Here is a 17,588-nt window from a genome sequence, read left to right as displayed (position 1 = left end):
AATCAGGAATGATACCGATATGCTGTACTTAACAGATTGCTTAAATAGTCTGTAATTGTAGGTAAATAATAAGGGTTGCAATTCAGTGTTAATCAATGCAAAGTTATGCGCTTTGGTATGATGAGATATCCAAACTGCATTGTATTGGTGGGATCATGCTTGGAGAAACTGGTGAGGGGCTAAGGACCTTGGACAAGTAGTTAAAGTTCCACGGGAAATAGTAAAGATTGTAAGCAAAACTCAGGGGATAAGTGCTGAAACAAATATTCACGTGTAAGGACAAAGCGATTAGTTTGTCCCTTTACAAGGTTTTGACACAATCGCACTTGGAGGACTGTGTGCAGATTTGTTCTCCTTAGTTCTTGAAGAGGATGAATGGAAGAGTTAGAAAGATGATACGGGATTATGCAATGTAGATTATGGGGACACATTGAGAGTATGTTGCGTTCAGATACTGGTGAGAAGTGATATGATAGACCTGTTAACTTCTAAAAAAGTGTTGTGCGATTCCAGTTGATAAAATCTTTCGTTATATGAGTGGGGAGGGAAGGACAAAAGGCATCTCAGGGAGTTTTTTGTGTGTGGTTAACAAAGGGGGTTCAAGAATTTTCTCTCGAGGAGCTATAGGTGGAACAACTTGCCTGTTGAAGTAATGGGTGCGATTAAGAAAAAGTGTGGCAGCTGGTATGTGTGATATATGGACTTTATTGATCAGTCCTTGACTCCGTAGGGGGCTCTGTTGATGATGATAATAGTAATAATCGGACTTGCATCTGTTATTCCATCACTCTCCTCTAATTCTGTTAAAATAGTATTAGTAGGATCACCAGCATACCGTATTAAGGTTTCCCGAGTCTAGCAACTTTAACTTCGTGTGGCTGATATGTAAAATAAGCAATGATATATGCGTTGAGAGAAAAGAGAAGTTAAATAATTTCATGGAGTAATTTTTTAATGCGAATCTCATCTCATCCACGAAAATTTGTAAATTTTATTTTATTTTCCTGTCTTGGCACTGAAATTAGTGCTACACACTAATTACCCACATGTAGGATATTGTTGGCCCTTAGGACATTGTTTCAGACTTAGGGAATTAAGAAATCATTCTCTAGTGAGTTTGCCACTCCGCCAATGTGCCCTGCAAGGCGCCTAAAGAAAGTATCTTGAAATTATCCCGAGATAGTCCCAAGGTAAATAACTCCACAAAACTTTATGGACATCATATATCTCTAAAAGATAGTTCCGGAGGTAAATTTTGGTATGATATGGTGTTCTTTTTTTAAACTAGATGCCAAGTCTTTGTTTTTAGAATAGTAGGCAATATTCTCACAATGGAGAGTAGTGAGTGGTCATCCAACACCTACAGCCTGTACATCAATAATGACCGATTCATTTGCTCTCTTTACTCAGTCCGAAATGGATTCTGCTACTGTTATACAGTCTTTATTCTTTAACCTATTCTCTATAACCTTCACTATTGTATTGTATAACCTTGTATTGTTTTCTGACACGTACTCCACGAATGCGATAACACTGCGTAACATAAGACAACGTTTGTATATAATATTTAACCACCTTGCAGTTCTTGTCATCACTTCTTCCCCAAGTTGTACGAGCTTGAGTCGGCAGAGCATTGATTCTCATCTTGATTAAATCCATATATTCATATCCAGGCAGGGGAAGTCGCTCTCTAATCCATTGATGTTAGGAGGGAACATGCTTAAATACTTAAATTATAATGCAGCTCCGTCGACTGAACTGAATGGCGCAGCATTTAAGCCTTTTACTCAGCTGAAGCAGTCATAATCAGTGTCCTTTCATCAAATATCCATCCAGAGGTACGCAGATAATCATGAGACCCCTAGAAGCAGCAAGATATAATTCTGAAGGGAAGAGGAAACGTTCATCAATCTGGATAGACGTAATCTATCTAGATTAATTTAGGCCATCCAGATACCTGCATTACATTTTGCAGTGGCATGGGAAAATGCTGAAACATCACAAGAAATAATCAAGAATGGACTGCTGAGCAAACGGTTACATCCATCCTGGACAGCACACACACACACACACACACACACACACACACACACACACACACACACACACACACACACACACAGAGAGAGAGAGAGAGAGAGAATTGAACCAGGATTAGCCTGTAGTAGTCTAGGAAGAAGGAAGTAATGAAGAATAAACAGCCACTATAAGGTGTTTTGAAGAAAAAAAAAGAGAGAAAAAATCCTTGTCTGGATGCGAAAGAAGAAAAATTTTTTCAGAATCCTCCATGGGACCATAAGCACAGCGAAAAAATAATTTCTCACTTTGGACACAAAGAGAAATTGGACAAATATTGTCCAGTTTCCCAAATAACATTCATTTGCAATTGGCTCCCGTTCAGGAAGTTTATCTTCATGTTTAGTATCGAATACAATGTCTAATATTTCGTTTCCGTGATCTCTAGTGTTCAATAATCATCTTATACGTTTTATGTAGATATTCGTCCGGTTTTAGTCTTCTTAGTTTCAATAATATCGACTTAATATTTGTATAATTCTTTCAAATTTCTTTTTTTTTACCCCCTTTACTTTTTTACATTGTTTACCTATCTTCAATTCCGTTGAGATATTCTAGTAGTTGAATATGGAAATAGGGGCTTCGTAATAGTGACCAACGTCCCCGCTGGAATTTATTTATTCGTATGGAGTTTCCTCCCTTTTTCTCCCCCGTCCCTATTGGGGCGAGTTGAGCCCCCCTCATGGGGGGGTTAAGTATTTATGGCTGTAGATCCGTGTGTGTTCAGGGGGCCGGTTTGCCTGCTTGCGGGATTTAAAACGCCAGATAAACTGGCGGGAAAAATCCTACTGCCCGCGCCCAAGACCGGCTAACTTGGCTATGGAAGATCCTCAAATTCCTCACGTCTTCGACGGGAATCGAACCTGGGACACTCCTTCCCCAGTCATATGGTTGCGAAGCGCACAGCCACTAGGCTAATCGTGCGAACTCCGCTGGAATGATGTCTGGTTATATTATGCCATCATAGCGTATATGTAGCTTCAGCTACTGTAGACTATGGTTTGGTGGGCGATGCAAATATCGGGAATGCACCACAGGAAGATGAGAACTGGATACTGACAGATTGTTCTTGTATTCCTTAAACTGTTACTTAAAAAGGGATCTATATGAGCTTACTTTATAGATCAAATGTAATAATTTTGCATTTGATCTATAAAGGAAGCCACCTCGGCCGTCTAATGAGCAGTGTGTGTGTGTGTGTGGTAGGCTCATGCTAGATGATGAAAATCGCTAACACCTGAATACTTTGTGAAACATCCATGTCACGGATTCGAACCTACATCGTGTGGATTGCAAAGCTGAGTTTCATTCGATCGCCTTTCCAGACTAACAAACCAGATTGCACTTTATCCAATTGTATTTTCATCCCCCCCCCCCCTATACACACAAATCAGATGAGTGTATTCTACTGAGACGTATATGTTCATTATGACGGGGGATTTTTTTTTAAAAAAATCTCTTATCCATTTTTATTATTAAATTGAATTCTAGATGCATCGTATTATACAATAGAAAATATAATTTATTGGCCTTCCACTAAATATAAACTAGTTTGTATAGTTTTGTTATTAGTCATGTCTCAAAACAAATAAATCATAAATTTTCCACTTTGAAGTGGCTTAGGCTTAGTTTCATTGATTATTCTTAAAAATCGTACGTATATTTCTATGCCTCCATAAAGTGTTTTTTTTTTTTTCCCTCCAACATAATAACTTCTAAAATACGTGACGCATGTCAGAAACGCTTGGCTGTATTTTCCTGCAAGCTCCTCCTCTTATATTTCCTTTCCTTTAGCTTCACTGCAATTTACTTTCTTCTTCCTAAGCTAAACCGTCCTACCAATCTTATGCCTGGCCTTGGTGTTATGCAGAAGGCCACACACATACTGTGCAATTTTCCCGGTAATGTTAGGCACTCATTTTACTCAATTTCCTTTCTGGGAATGTACTCTAAATATATCACTCAATTGCTTTCAGACTTGCTAAATACTAAACATAGTTTTGTAAAACTAAATAAAATGTTTCCGGGAAAGGGTAAAATAATAGTAACGTTTCCTTGTATATTATGGTTTGTTATTTTTTTTTTTTTTAACTAAATTAAGAATGCAAATATTGTTGAATACAGGCCAATTTAAATTTATTTGACAAGGAAGGGCAACTTTAAAAGAAATGTATATTTTGTTTCAAAGTTATTCCCCGATCAGCTATTTTGGAACAATAAATGCAAGTTTTCAAAACATCACTTCGATACACTGCGAACACACGCTTATTCGCCGTTCTGTCTAAATAGCTTAGGTGTTCACTCAAATACCATACCTAATAGAAGCTCATCCAGGAATCCCCTCGTTCTAGAAAACTGTACCATTACGTCCATCTAAGTGTAATTTAGCGATCTAAAAGAATTTTAATTGACGTTTAACTTCTTTCTTTCCATCACATGACTTTGCACGATGGCGAACCTCTTTCTTCTCTGGCCGTAGATTTTTTGGAAACAGCTGATAATCGTCGAAACCAGAGAACTCACCGGAAGATTGGCAGCCGTCAGTGGAATGGCGTGCGTGAGTCAGAAAAGAGCAGTACGAAACAGGAAATGCCGTGTATAAAAATGTCTAGCATGTAGCTTCATACATTGTTCATGACTTGACCCCCGAGGTCACTCTCAATGCCGGCCTAGCCTACGGCGGCCATGTTTTACTGGACGATCATGACCAGTGACGACCGATCATCAGGCGCTTCTCTCCGAAGCCGCGGAGACGACGTCTCCAAGGTAATAACAGCGGTTATGATATTTGGGGGACGTAATGTGTGCTGGCAGCGCCGCGCGAGATTACACTAGATTAGGCGTAATCAGCCACGCGTAATTACATTGCGCGAGGCCTTTGGGGAATATGCAAACTAGGCCTATTCCGCTCGTCTAGCGTGCGTCGGGTTAGTGGTGTCATGTTGCAGCCGTTGCCCGAGACCGTTCTTTGTGGCCGCTCCAGTCGCCCCGACAACTGACACTTTGCTTTCAATTCTGCAATTTTTCTTCCTGCCTCACATCCCTTGTTTCCGGCGGCCATCAGTCTCCGCCTGAAGGTGGCGTTATGTTTTCTCTTTTTACTTAGTGACACCAGAGCTGTCCTCATGCAATGGGCAGGGGGTGGGGGAGGGTTGATAGCTTCACCCCTTCAATGATCAATCCATAATACTTGAAAAGTGCCTCTCGTTTTTGGTAAACCGCTCTGCTCCCTGCCTCCGACGCTTGTTTAAATATATCCGCTAATTATGACTGATGCGTGGTGGTTGTGCTTTTCCGTTTGCAGTGTTCAAATGTAAAGTGTGCATGCTTCGAATGTTTCATTAAATGTTGCCGTAGACGGCGAAACGCAGAACTTAGCACCGTTGGCAATCGCACTGTTTTCTGTGTTAATTATGTTTCCACCGTTTGCTTATTGTCGAAGGAGAGATTAGTAATCGAGTGTGTTCTCTTAATACTCACTGCATGTCCTTACAGATGATTCGCCTTATGGAAGCAGCTACCGATCCTCTGCTATTGTAAAGTGTCGAATCCGCAAACTCCAGCTGTGGGAATTCATTGTTACAGTTACAGCTTCTGAAGCCAATTCAAAGAGAGACAATGCGGATTAAGAGTTACAGATAAGGAGATTAGAGGACTAGACAGGGTACCCCAACGTAATTTCATTAAATGCTTAAATTTAATATCACACTAGCCCAGTCTGCTGAATAATTAACGTGCCGTAGCCTCAGTTTAAATTACTGTGTGACTTAATCTGCGTTCACCAATGGATATATCTTCTTGCACACTGTCGCTTCTCGAACTGTTCTAAGAGACAGACAACTGTGTTGACTGCTCTTTTCAGAAATTGGTACTAATTTTCAGCCGACGTCGTTGGTTTAGGATCTTAAATAACAAATCAATGGAATTCTCTCCCCCCCCCCCCCCCACTCACAAACAAAAGGCCGTCAGAGTGGCTTATAAATTATATAGGGCGAGCAGTCTAATAAAACTCGATTCGAAACTAAAATAAAACTAAAATACATTGGAAACCACGTAACCCAATTTCATTGTTGGGCATTGCATAATATTTTTGCAAAGTAATTTAGAAGACAATGAAGTGAATGGTTGTAATATTAGTTAATATTTTTTTTAATGAACGAAATTTTCTGATAAAATCCATTGAGTCTTTTGTTGTATCAAATTAGGATGAGATTACCATGATGAAAGCGGTTGTAATTTGCACGTGTGCCATGGTTATTTTATGCACACTGCGAAACCGGGAACAATCTCTGATTTATTGGATTTTCAGTCACGCAGATAAAGTTAATTCGACCGGTTTAGGACAGATTGTTAGACTGTCTAGTTAGCCATAATAGCAGGTCCCTTAGCTTGTCGATAATTAATTCAAACCCGTGCAGTTCCTTCCTTCCTTCCGACTCGCGCTATGAGATAGACTTCCTTCACATCTTTTTTCGGAAAGTCACTTGCTGTCGATTTTTGAAGTAACAGCCTTTTACTTGGATTTGTTTCAACTCTAATTGTAGTTTTATCTTTGTCTGTTAATAATTTCAGTACCATTGAAGTTTTATTATATTTCTCCTGTTATCTTCTACATCACGAATGTGCTCTCTCCATGAGTGTACATATATTGGGCATTAAAACTAATGCATGGTCTCAATATGGGAACCTAACCCGAGATGAATTTGTTCACACCAGATTATACGGTGTGAATTAAATCGGATTATACGCGCTGGATAATTTATTTGTAACCTCGCCATACATTAGAAATATAATTTGCACAATATTTCACTATGGTTCCTTTGGTTGGAAAGATTTAGGTTCGAATCCTGTCAAGGACGCGATGAACTTTTATACTTTTTTTTTTCTCATGTAAATATAAGTTAGCCGGCTTCATACGTAGGTGGAATGGTTTTTCATCCCAAAACAGGCAAACTGACAGGACACACGCAGTTTAGAGACGTAGGCTGCTCTCGATAGCCTTCTTTGCTTCGGCCGTAATTCAAATTAACAACCTTCGTGGTGGAAAGTCATATTACAGGTCGAGGTGATGGTGAAAATTATCCTCTCAGTTTTTAAAACTGATTAAAAAACCATTATTACGTCTTGCATTTCATCCTTCACGTTTTCAGCGGTAGCGTCTTCAGATCTCATTTATATAATTAGCATTACTAGAATGTTATTCTTTAGATCATATTCTTATTACTGACTGTGTGTATTATTTTTAAGAGCTCGAAATATGTGAAATAGTCCATACCATAAATATTACTATACTGGCATAGTGATCTACGTCATCCGTTTAGTTGCTTATAGCTATTTGAAATACTTCGCTTCGGTTGTAAACTACAGGTGCCACTGATGCTATTGTAAGTTTGCCGCCAAAGCTATCCAGTGTCGGAGGAGAGTAAGTAAAGTTCAGATTTTTCCTCTTCATCCACGACTCTGGCGAGTTAATGGTGTTTTTATGCAGATTTACCAAGCGGAGCATGATACGTGTCGTGTCCTAATGACAGTGCCATGTTCATTTACATTTATTACATGAACTTCTTTCCCGGTACTGCAAGAGGCGTGAACTAGAGGGAAAAACAAAGAATAAAAAAAAAATAGCGCCACCTTTTACCCGTAATATAGTCTTTGGAAGAAGTATTAGGCGATGGGATTACTGTTTGTTTTTTTCTTGCACTTTCTTTTAATCTAGTGGTTAAATACTAACCTCTGCTGCGTTTGATTAGTGGATGGTCACTTACATAGAGACAAATTATCGTATTTTCATGTAATTTGTATTAGTTAAACCGTCATGGTTCTGACGAAAAGTAAACGCGATCCTTGTCGATTATGATATTCAGGTTGCTATTTTAAGCATATTCACGGGGACGGTGTCAAAAGAAATTTGCTGTTTCTTTAACAAATTTCCAATATCTATGATGCGTAATGGTGACCGATTTTTTTAATCAAAAATTGGGACAATTGATCCACGGTTTTTCAGGGATCGTATTATCGTGCCTGACTAAAGTGGCCTCATTTCGAAAAGATTGTACAAAATATAATATTTAATTTCACGTACCAAAATTCGATGGTTATATATATTTCTTTTTTTTTTTAATTAACTCAATTTTGAATGATATAGCAAGTTTTAAAAGTACGATTTTATTAATGACATTTATAATGTGACCACGCCTGTTAGGAAAAAAAAAAAAAAAAAAAAATTGGATGTATTATTCTCAAGCCTTCATGACAAATTTAGACATGAGCCTGCATAAAATAATACGGCAATTCACAGGTTTGAAAATGTATATGTAACTTCTGTAGTGTACAGTACAATCTTCGCATATCCCACATACATATATCTTGTAACTTCTACATAAATAGACATAATTTTTATCTTTACGTTGGTCATATTTGCTAGCATAACTCATTTATATACTATTTGCGAAATATTGAATTTTCGAGACATCCTTTTAGAGTTCCGGGAAGAAATAGGAGAGAATATTTTTTTTTTTTTTAAACTGGTATACTATTCCGAAAAATTCAGCATATATTTGAGCATAATTGGATAAGTATACCGACTGCGACAGTTCATAAAGTAACCATCATGGACGAGATGAAACTTAAATTTTTTGTAAATATGCATGAATATAAAATAATTATAATTTTATTATTATTATTATTTTCAGAGGGATTTATTTTATTTAGATTCATTTTGATCCTTCCCTACTTACGCATTTATAACCGCATTGAAATTTAGTCTCCCAAAATTATTCAGATTTCGTATTTAGGACTAAAATTTGTACATTGTGATATCGATTTAAATTTGAACCAATTGGACATGTATTTTTTGTGATTAGCCGATGTCATTTCCATATACAGTATGTTATATTTTTGAGTTATGCACAACATAACATATGAGTAACATGGAAGACAAGTATTTTGAGAATTCTGCAAACAGTATTGTAAATCGTGAGCAGTAGTGTTTCTTGTATGCAGGAAATTCCACACATGTTGGTAACTTTATGAGGTTATGCTATTGCCACCGTAGATATAGTACGATAATAACAATTGCCTCTCTATAAACCTGTTGAGATGCAATTGTTGTTATTATCGTCATATAACTGTTACAGTAATATAAAATTCGGTCACATTATAAATGTCATTCTTATGTATCATTCATTGGACATATTTCTAATAATACGACTTACACGTTGAAAATATTTTTTTATTATTTGCTGTAAAATATTTTGATAAAACTCCGTGGTCGAAGTTTTCATTTTCTAAGAACTACAAGTTTTTATCGGTCTGCTTTTATTCACATATTGCACTAAATAAACATTTGCAGAATAATCGGCATATGTCGCGTATCTGATATTAATTATTGTTTTTATTTGCTGATAGAATATATCTCAACATACGCTACAGAAAGATGCAAATGTGTTTATAAAAACGCAGGTTTTCTTTGTACTGTCTTTAGCTTTGTTTTATTAAAATCATTCAAAAGCCATCAAAGCAGCTTTGATGGGTTCCAAATGCCTCCTTTATTACTTTTCTCTGTCCCAAGTTTCCTAACTTCAGTAGTGCTCTTTATGTTGCCTTCTCAGCACCGCTATCTGCTTGGATACTCACCATTGTCAAGCACTCGAATTAAAAATTCAAAATAATCCATTAAATTTGTCAGCATTTCCCCTTCGTAAAGCCATAATGTGGTCCTCGTTTACGATATCATTTCTACCTTAATATTCCTGTAAATGACCTCGCATAATTGCTTTTAAGTATCTTGTTCACGACTCAAGTGAGGGTAGCGGCTTGATTCTGCTTGCTTCCGTTTTTAAATATGCGTGTCACGTTTACATATTTTTAATTTTCTTGCGTCTAGTTCATTAACAGAATGACTGGAATTGCATCAGAATGGGCAAATATTCTGTTCTTTGCTACTAGTTGCGGGGGGGGGGAGTTTTTGGTTAAAAGAAATTGTTCTCTGACCTTTCAGTGAGTTTTTTCTTTCTCTCCGTCTACTTTTTTTTTTGTTGTTGTTGGCTTTATTCCCAGATATAATTTGTATTTGAATATATAACGAAAATATTTCTCAGTTTCAGTTGGAAACAGGATTAGACTTTATTTAGCCGGTTGATTCTGCATTTCGTTGGTAATCCTATCCGATAAGATGCTTAATCCACCTTATCAGAAAGATGCGAAGTTTTTTTTTTTAAAAAAATTCTCGATTAAAAATACAACTTTAGCCACCACCGTAGCCTCTCGAGAGCGGGATTTTAAAAAAAAAGAAAAAATATATCTAAATATCAGTCTACCATGCAACAGAATATTTCAAGGAAACTGTGTAGTGTACTGCCATTTAGTGCAATGTGCATATCCATAAAGATGACACAAGTTTTGTATATTCTAATTTTTTGTACGATATTTAGGAATGCTTTACAATTATTATTGTTTTTTTTTTATTATTTTCACTTTCTTTATTATATATTGCCCGCCCCAGTAGTTTGCTACAAAAATAGATTCAAAAATGTTCGAATGCAGTTTGCAGAGTCTGGAATGTAGGGAAGAAGTATGCTCGTGAAAAATGGTGATCGACTTTTTGAATTCGATCACCATTTTGTATTGCTTAGTTGACTTTCACTAGCGAGTGATAAAAAGCAGTAAGGTTCGAAATATACGTAAGCGAGGCGGGGGGGGGGTGTTAGTTATCACTGACGCATCTACATCCACAAAAACACTGTATTCAATTGTTAATCCCCTGTGTTCTCAGGCCAGTTTGCGGGGGGATAATGATCCCTCCCGCAACATAGGTTAACTACTTTTCTCTGTCCTGGAAACTTCAAGAATTCCAAGAGTCCTCTGGAACTCTTGGAATTCTCCACCCAGAGACAGGAATTCAACCCATTTCTCTTTTCCTTGCCTCCATGGCACAGTAGAAACAACGACACACTTGTTTCTGGGAGGAAACAGCATTTTTCCTCCGCAAAAGACCCGCCACGGAAACACGCCCACAATCATGCTACACCGTTTCATGTCCTTAACTGCCTGAACCTGAATTCTACATAATCCAACTCATTTCCCACTTAAGCGACACATCGAGACATTCCCAGTAGAGTATTAGACTGTTTGTAACGACTAAATAAAATTCCTGTCTACACGGGACCTAAGTGTATTTATGGGAAACACGTAAAATATATTTTCTGGATCAACCATTAACAAAATTTGTGCAATCTTTATGAGAGCCGATAGATGTACCTTTTGTTTGTAGAGCTTTTAGCTTAATCTTCTGAAATGTGCAATGCTATAAAAATATAGACCATCACCGGAATTACAGGTGTGATAATTGCCCACTTTATGCCAGTAAAACGCTCTATTGATTATGACCTGCAGCTACTAACTAAGCGAATTCAATGTCTACCTTTCCGTTATGCTAATTGTTTAATGGAACATCATCAGATCATTATCATTATGTTTCTGTTATGCATTTAATTAACAACTTTTGACCTCACTATATATATATATATATTTCCTCTTTACTATTTTGAATACGTATTATTTCATTAAAAGTGGTCTTTTGTCATTCTCTTCATAGAGGAGCATTGTGTATAGTAGAGTGCCTAATTTCGTCATCATTCTGATAGTAACTTATAATTAATATGATATTCATTTTAGTTGCTTTACAAGATGTGAGCATTGCTCGAGAAATAAATTACCACAGGTTTGTGTGTGTGTTCAAGAAATAGAAAAATCATATGGTCCTCTTTTTGCTGTGTTTGGTTAGGTGGCAAACCTCCAAAGTATTCTTTTTTTGTCTTTTAAACTGTATTTCTGTGGAAAATATAAAACCACATTAAAATTGATTGGAATATTTCAGTGCATTTGAATGCGACCTCGCAAAATGAAAGCCACGCATTATACTTTAAAATTGGCACCACATCCCCTGGTAGGACAGACCTGCCCTTGTCTAATCTTCGTAAAAGAAATTTTAATGTACCGTTTCTGGTCTCCCTCTCACCTACTGTTCATGAAAAGTTCTTGTTTAGCATAAAGTATGATATTATTATGCCTGTTGCTGATGGCCTCGGAATCCACCGTTCACAGTTGTGAAGGAATCATTTATCACCAGTGTGGCAGCACGTGCTGGGGACCTACACTTGGAACATTGCCTACAATAACAGGTATAAGTAGATAGCCGGTAAACTTCCATCAATCAGGGCCACCCAGGAAATAGGGATGCGGCTAGATATTGCACCGCTCCAGCTTTTCTCATCTCTCTATTCACTAGTAAATATCCATACTGCAGTGTTCGATACACACCACGCTCTCTGGCTACAAAATGAATTTAAAGCTGTATTTGTGAGGTGCCGTTATTAGGCAATGCTATCGATTTGTATATCTGTATGAGTTTCTCAGTCCTCAGACAAATTGGGCTATTAGCCCAGTAATAGGGACTGCCAGGCGTGTGGGCGCTTAGAATACAACCTGTTATCAGATGAGATGGATAATCCAAAGGCCTGATTGAAGGGAAAGAAAGAGGGGTAAATGACAACCTGTGTTCTTCAGATTGGACAGAAGATTTGTGTACTGATCAGCAGTGGCGTTTCTCGTAGTCACGCGGTCCTCCATGATCCGGTAATTCCACGGAAATGAAAGGCTCAAGCCTGCTAAATACGGAACAATCCCTTGAAGGTAATTATACTTCATCTAAGTTCAGTTTATTCTATAGATACGTAGCAAAGGGAAAATAGAGGGATTAGCCAAAAACAAAGCAGAGTAATGGGGCATTTTAAATGCGACAGAGAAATATTGAGACATTGACAACCGCCCCAGTAGTTATCATTTCATAGTACAGCTGAAATAGATTTGTATTGTAATAGTAATTTGCATTGATAGGTATAGTGACGAATGGGTAATTTTTTTTTTCGAATTACTGAAGTTGTTTTTATCTTAAACATAAAATCGGTTTTTTTTTGTAATATAAACAGGGATATGCATTTAATGATTATTTAATTGAATGCACTAATTACTATGCAGTTTCATGAAGGTGAATTTCCTCGCCTTAAGACCTAGTTCTGTATTGCAACGAATACATGAGTATCTTCATGAATAGCTACTCAAGTTTACACGTTAAATAGCGTATAGTGAATAGGAAATAGCCATAAATTAAGCTTTGGTTAATAAAATAGAAAATTGAGTTTTTATATCTGAAGGTGGAAAATTAATAGTTCGATTGATGGTTGAATGCTTCCCGATTGCTTTAAAATTGATGTAAAGTGTTTGAAATAAACTTTTCCCATGTTTTTTTTTTAATAACAGGGAAGTAATTGTTCTTCAGTTTGGAACTTTTTAGAAGGGAAACAGTTAATTGATTCTTTGATATAATAACAGCTCATATGTTAGAGTGGCCTGCTCTATCACTTAGCTTTACGACTGTTGTCAAAAATAATATATATTGAATTGAAATCGTTTATACGGGTTTATTATATTATGATAATAATGCTGGGTTATTTCGAATATAGTTGTATTTTATTTTCGACATATAATCTAGCATATCATCATCAAAATAATATAGTTAAACTCTCTCTCGATGCATTAAACATGAAAATTACCACCTTTTACAGTAATTTCCCCTTTAATACTGATTCTGTTTCTCCTTACTGATGAATTAGCCTATTCATTCTACTAATAATATCCTCTCATGCCATCACACACCGATTCAAAAATTTATCCGTAACAAGAGCAACAACTGCAACATAAGACCTGCTATGATGCAAACTAACCATGTTAAACCAAGTGATTTAAATTGAACAGGTTATTCCGATATATATTTTAGAGTACTTGCTCATATTAAGTTATTTCATGCAGTAAATACTGTTTTCTTTTTTTCTTCTAAAAATATGTTAAATTTTCTTTATTAAGGAATCACCAATTCGATTTAGTAGGCACTTAAAAAAAAAAAAAAAAAGAAGAAGAAGCTGTTTATCTCCATCATTTAAAGTTGGGTTATGATGAACCTAATCCATGACACCTCTCATAGATAATTTATTCTGGCTAGAAGAGTTTATTTAGCCTTAATAATCACCAGGTCTGAATTACGAGACAGGCCGCCAGATGAGTTGAATAAACATACTGATAAAATATTTACCAGACTCCATCCACTCAGCCAGCATGCACTGTTCGAGTGGATTGGATAATCAGCATTATCATCACCTCCAGTCTATAGACTATGAATTCGAATATCTCACTGTGTCATAGATGTTTGTGAAAGTCATTAGGTGGCTGGTGATTTCATCGCCATGCTAGACCGCTCTGCATATTGGAAGCCTGAATCGGATTGAAAAAAGTTGTGTTTCTTTAGCTAGAACAAGGTTTGTGACGTAAAAATTTAAGATTAATATATCTTGAATTTTTTTTTTTTAGTTGAAAATAGCCTCATGTTGTGTTAAGTATTATGTGGTATTATTCTAAAATTAAAATTGGAAAAACTAGTTGCAAGAATGCTGGAAAATTCCTCAGTGCTTTTTCTTTGGAAATATTTCCAAAATATAACTATCTGCCAATCGAGAAATCTTCCATTTATCTTCTTTACTTGAAATAATTCATGAATATTCGATTGCGAGTGTTAGAGTAACTTTGTTCTTGGAAGCAAGGATCTTAAACACGGCTCTCAGTCATTGGGGATGTCTCAGTTCTGCCTTAGCGAAACAGACGTAATCATCTCGGGTGTGCAGAAGAAAACAAAGATCGTGTTTGGATCCCTAATTAATAGATCCGTGTTCGAAGGAGAAACCGTTTTCGACATCTGCCGACCTCATTTTTTTACGAGTAGTAAAAGATTATAATGCCCCGTGCTTTTGACATTTTTAATTACTCTCTCCTTAAAGAATAAATACGTCCACATTTGCTTGGCACACGGCGAACTGCTTAACTGCTCAAACTAAGGTAACTGTGAAATTTAATAATTCTTGCTCTAATATATTTTTCCTTATCTCCCCGCCCCTGTTCCTCGCCAGCCGTTTCATTTCCTCCCGCAATTACCGATTTCCCCTCCGACCATTTATTCAGTGTTTTTTTGTAACGAACTTGCCAAGTACACCGCACATTTACAAACCTGACTGTTGAACACCCCTGATTATGCAATCTTGGGCAACAAAAACCATCTCCAAACAATATCCAACACGCCTTTGTTGACCTTTGTCCTCCGCATCACTTGTCGGTCGGCTGCTCCGCCACTGTTACCACCGCCGCGCCATTCACATGGAAATAAAGCCTAATGCTCAGGTGATGTGCAGCAACCACCTCCCTACGGACTGACGGGAAGGTTAGTTCGCTCGTGCCATTCTTTCTCTTCGTCCGGCTGGCTTCGAAGCTAGACCCCCATCACCTGGGGGGATGGAGTTAAAGCGTTCGTCATTTCCCCGGCCAAAATCGCTGAAGCGCAGGAGCGCGAGAGGGGTTTCTCGCTGCTTCTGCAGCAGGGAGTAATTACGTGGCTACATGCAATCGAAGATGTTACAGGCGCTTGCTTTCGGTTAAAGTAATGGGAAAATGGTGTCTTTTGGAACATTAAGCACGCGCTGCATGCTAGAAGATGTCCCCACTCGGCTCTGAAAAACTCGGCCGACTCCCATTACCTCCGACCTCTAGTGGGCCACGGGCGGGATAGAGCAGTCGCCCGAGCCCAAGATTTCCTATTCATGAAGTTACGGCCTTGCTACTACAAATGGCTTCCTTAATTCCTGCTATTTTCCGTTCACGGAAAGCCGTTAAAAAAAAAAGGACAGCGCAGTCGCTCCCTGCAGTTCCGGTAGATTTAATAATGACGATATGTTGGGGGTCGGCTGCACCTGTCAGGTCCCATTTGTGCCGCGTATGTCTCGTGTCTACCGTAGAAGGTCAGTTACTAACGATCAAGGAATGCAGTCACCATATAGTGTTGGGGGGGGGGGAGTATGCTGCAGAATATTCGTACTGATACCTTTTCATTTTAAAAGGGGGAACTCAGTTTTATGGCACTTATTTGGAACATTCCTCTCTGTGTACGTAATGTGTGCATCAATTATGTCAGGGTTCCTTTTCTCAGAATTTATTTCTACATCCTTTACCTCACTGCTAATGGAAGCTGTATTAGTTAATACTGACCCCATAAATGTAGAAGAAATAAAGTAAAAATTCATTTATTTTTAAATACACCCAGTTTCATATCTGGTCGATATTCTTCCATTTATTCAGAAAACTAAAACTGAGAAGCCCTGAACTATGCCAAAGGTGATAGTCCTATTGCAATCTTCTCTAAGAAGGAGAAAGACTAAAATGGCGGCCTTGCCTTGACAATGCTGTCGAACGCTGACAGTAGAATGCCTGCTTTTTTTAAAAAAGGCTTTCACCATAGAAATGCAAACGAGAATTCTCAATATTTTCATTCCTCTTACGGTCGACTGTTCTCTGATATGTTTAGTTTTCCCTGCGTTTGCAATATTTTACATTCGCAATGAAAATGCTGCCAATTAACCTTTCCAGATGAACCCACTGAAAATGTGATCTTTAATTTCATTAAAGACTTACTTTATAGACTAATTAAAAACAAATAAGGCATTTTAACGTTTTTTTTTTTTAAGCTGAGGATATTTAAAATTTTTCCTCAATTACGACAAAGAAAATACTTGAACTAGCAGTATTTTTTTTAACATTGTGAATGAATCTGTTTTAAATTCTTCATTCGCACGAGTCTTTACATTTCTTTTTTTGCTACTGTTTACAAATACTTTTAGTATCTAGAAAAAAAAAAAAAAGAGGCGTTGGAAAACCTTTTTTGCGAGTTAAGATGAAATACATGTTCATCACTGGCGCATCTTGGGAATTTCCTGGTGTTCATTTTCTTTTAAACCAAATACACTAATCTTTTATTTAACTTAAAGCCGTGGTTTTCGAATTTTGCTGTACTAATTAACTGTATTCACTAAATACAGATTTAAATGTAGAACTAAAAATATGTGTAATTAAAAAAAAAATTTGTAAAATTAAATATTTTATTTGCAATAAGCGGGAATTACAAAATTTAAACAATATCTTAGATCTTTTTCGTTCTAAATAAAAGCCACGGTTCTATCATTAGAATTAGAGTGATCACAAAGTACATCCTTATGGTTTATTTTGATCACTAACAAATAATTTGTTACAGGAAGTAAAGTTATAATCGAAATAAACGATTTCATTTGATACGTTGCAAGAATTTGAATGCTGTAGATCTCCTTCTTTCCATTTAATTGTGTAGGTTGAAAGAATGACCATTTTGTTTTGACACTACATTATTTAGATCAACATTCGCGACACCAGAAACATCTATAATTTAAAAAAATATATCTTACTGTAATTTGAGTACTCTTGTTAGTACTTCTTATTAATGCTATTATCTCCAAGTTTCCTTGAAGATGTTTAATTACTAACATGTTACACCACTACTGTGCTATCGCCACCTAATGAGTTTAGCCGAAAGGGAAAATATAAAA

General features: G+C 37.0%; 1 protein-coding gene across 4 annotated transcripts in view; it reads left to right on the top strand.

The window, feature by feature from the left end:
- Positions 1 to 17,588, top strand: part of LOC150103913 (homeobox protein extradenticle-like) — a 366,269-nt gene that overhangs the window by 274,901 nt on the left and 73,780 nt on the right. The window contains exon 1 of one of the 4 annotated variants that reach the window (XM_090396595.1): positions 12,584 to 12,768. The exons of the other annotated variants lie outside the window; for them this stretch is intronic. Coding sequence (XP_090252721.1) covers positions 12,726 to 12,768 — 43 coding nt within the window. The 5' untranslated portion in view covers positions 12,584 to 12,725. Of the gene's footprint in view, positions 1 to 12,583; positions 12,769 to 17,588 lie in introns of those variants that run through there. 4 annotated transcript variants of the gene reach the window in all.

The sequence above is a fragment of the Typopeltis vanoorti genome, chromosome 8 (assembly GCF_054136105.1).
Source record: "Typopeltis vanoorti isolate ZY-2024b chromosome 8, IOZ_Tvanoo_1.0, whole genome shotgun sequence".
Lineage (NCBI taxonomy): Eukaryota > Metazoa > Arthropoda > Arachnida > Uropygi > Thelyphonidae > Typopeltis > Typopeltis vanoorti.
The sequence above is the reverse complement of the archived record's forward strand: the minus strand, read 5'-3'. Positions and strand labels throughout refer to the sequence as shown.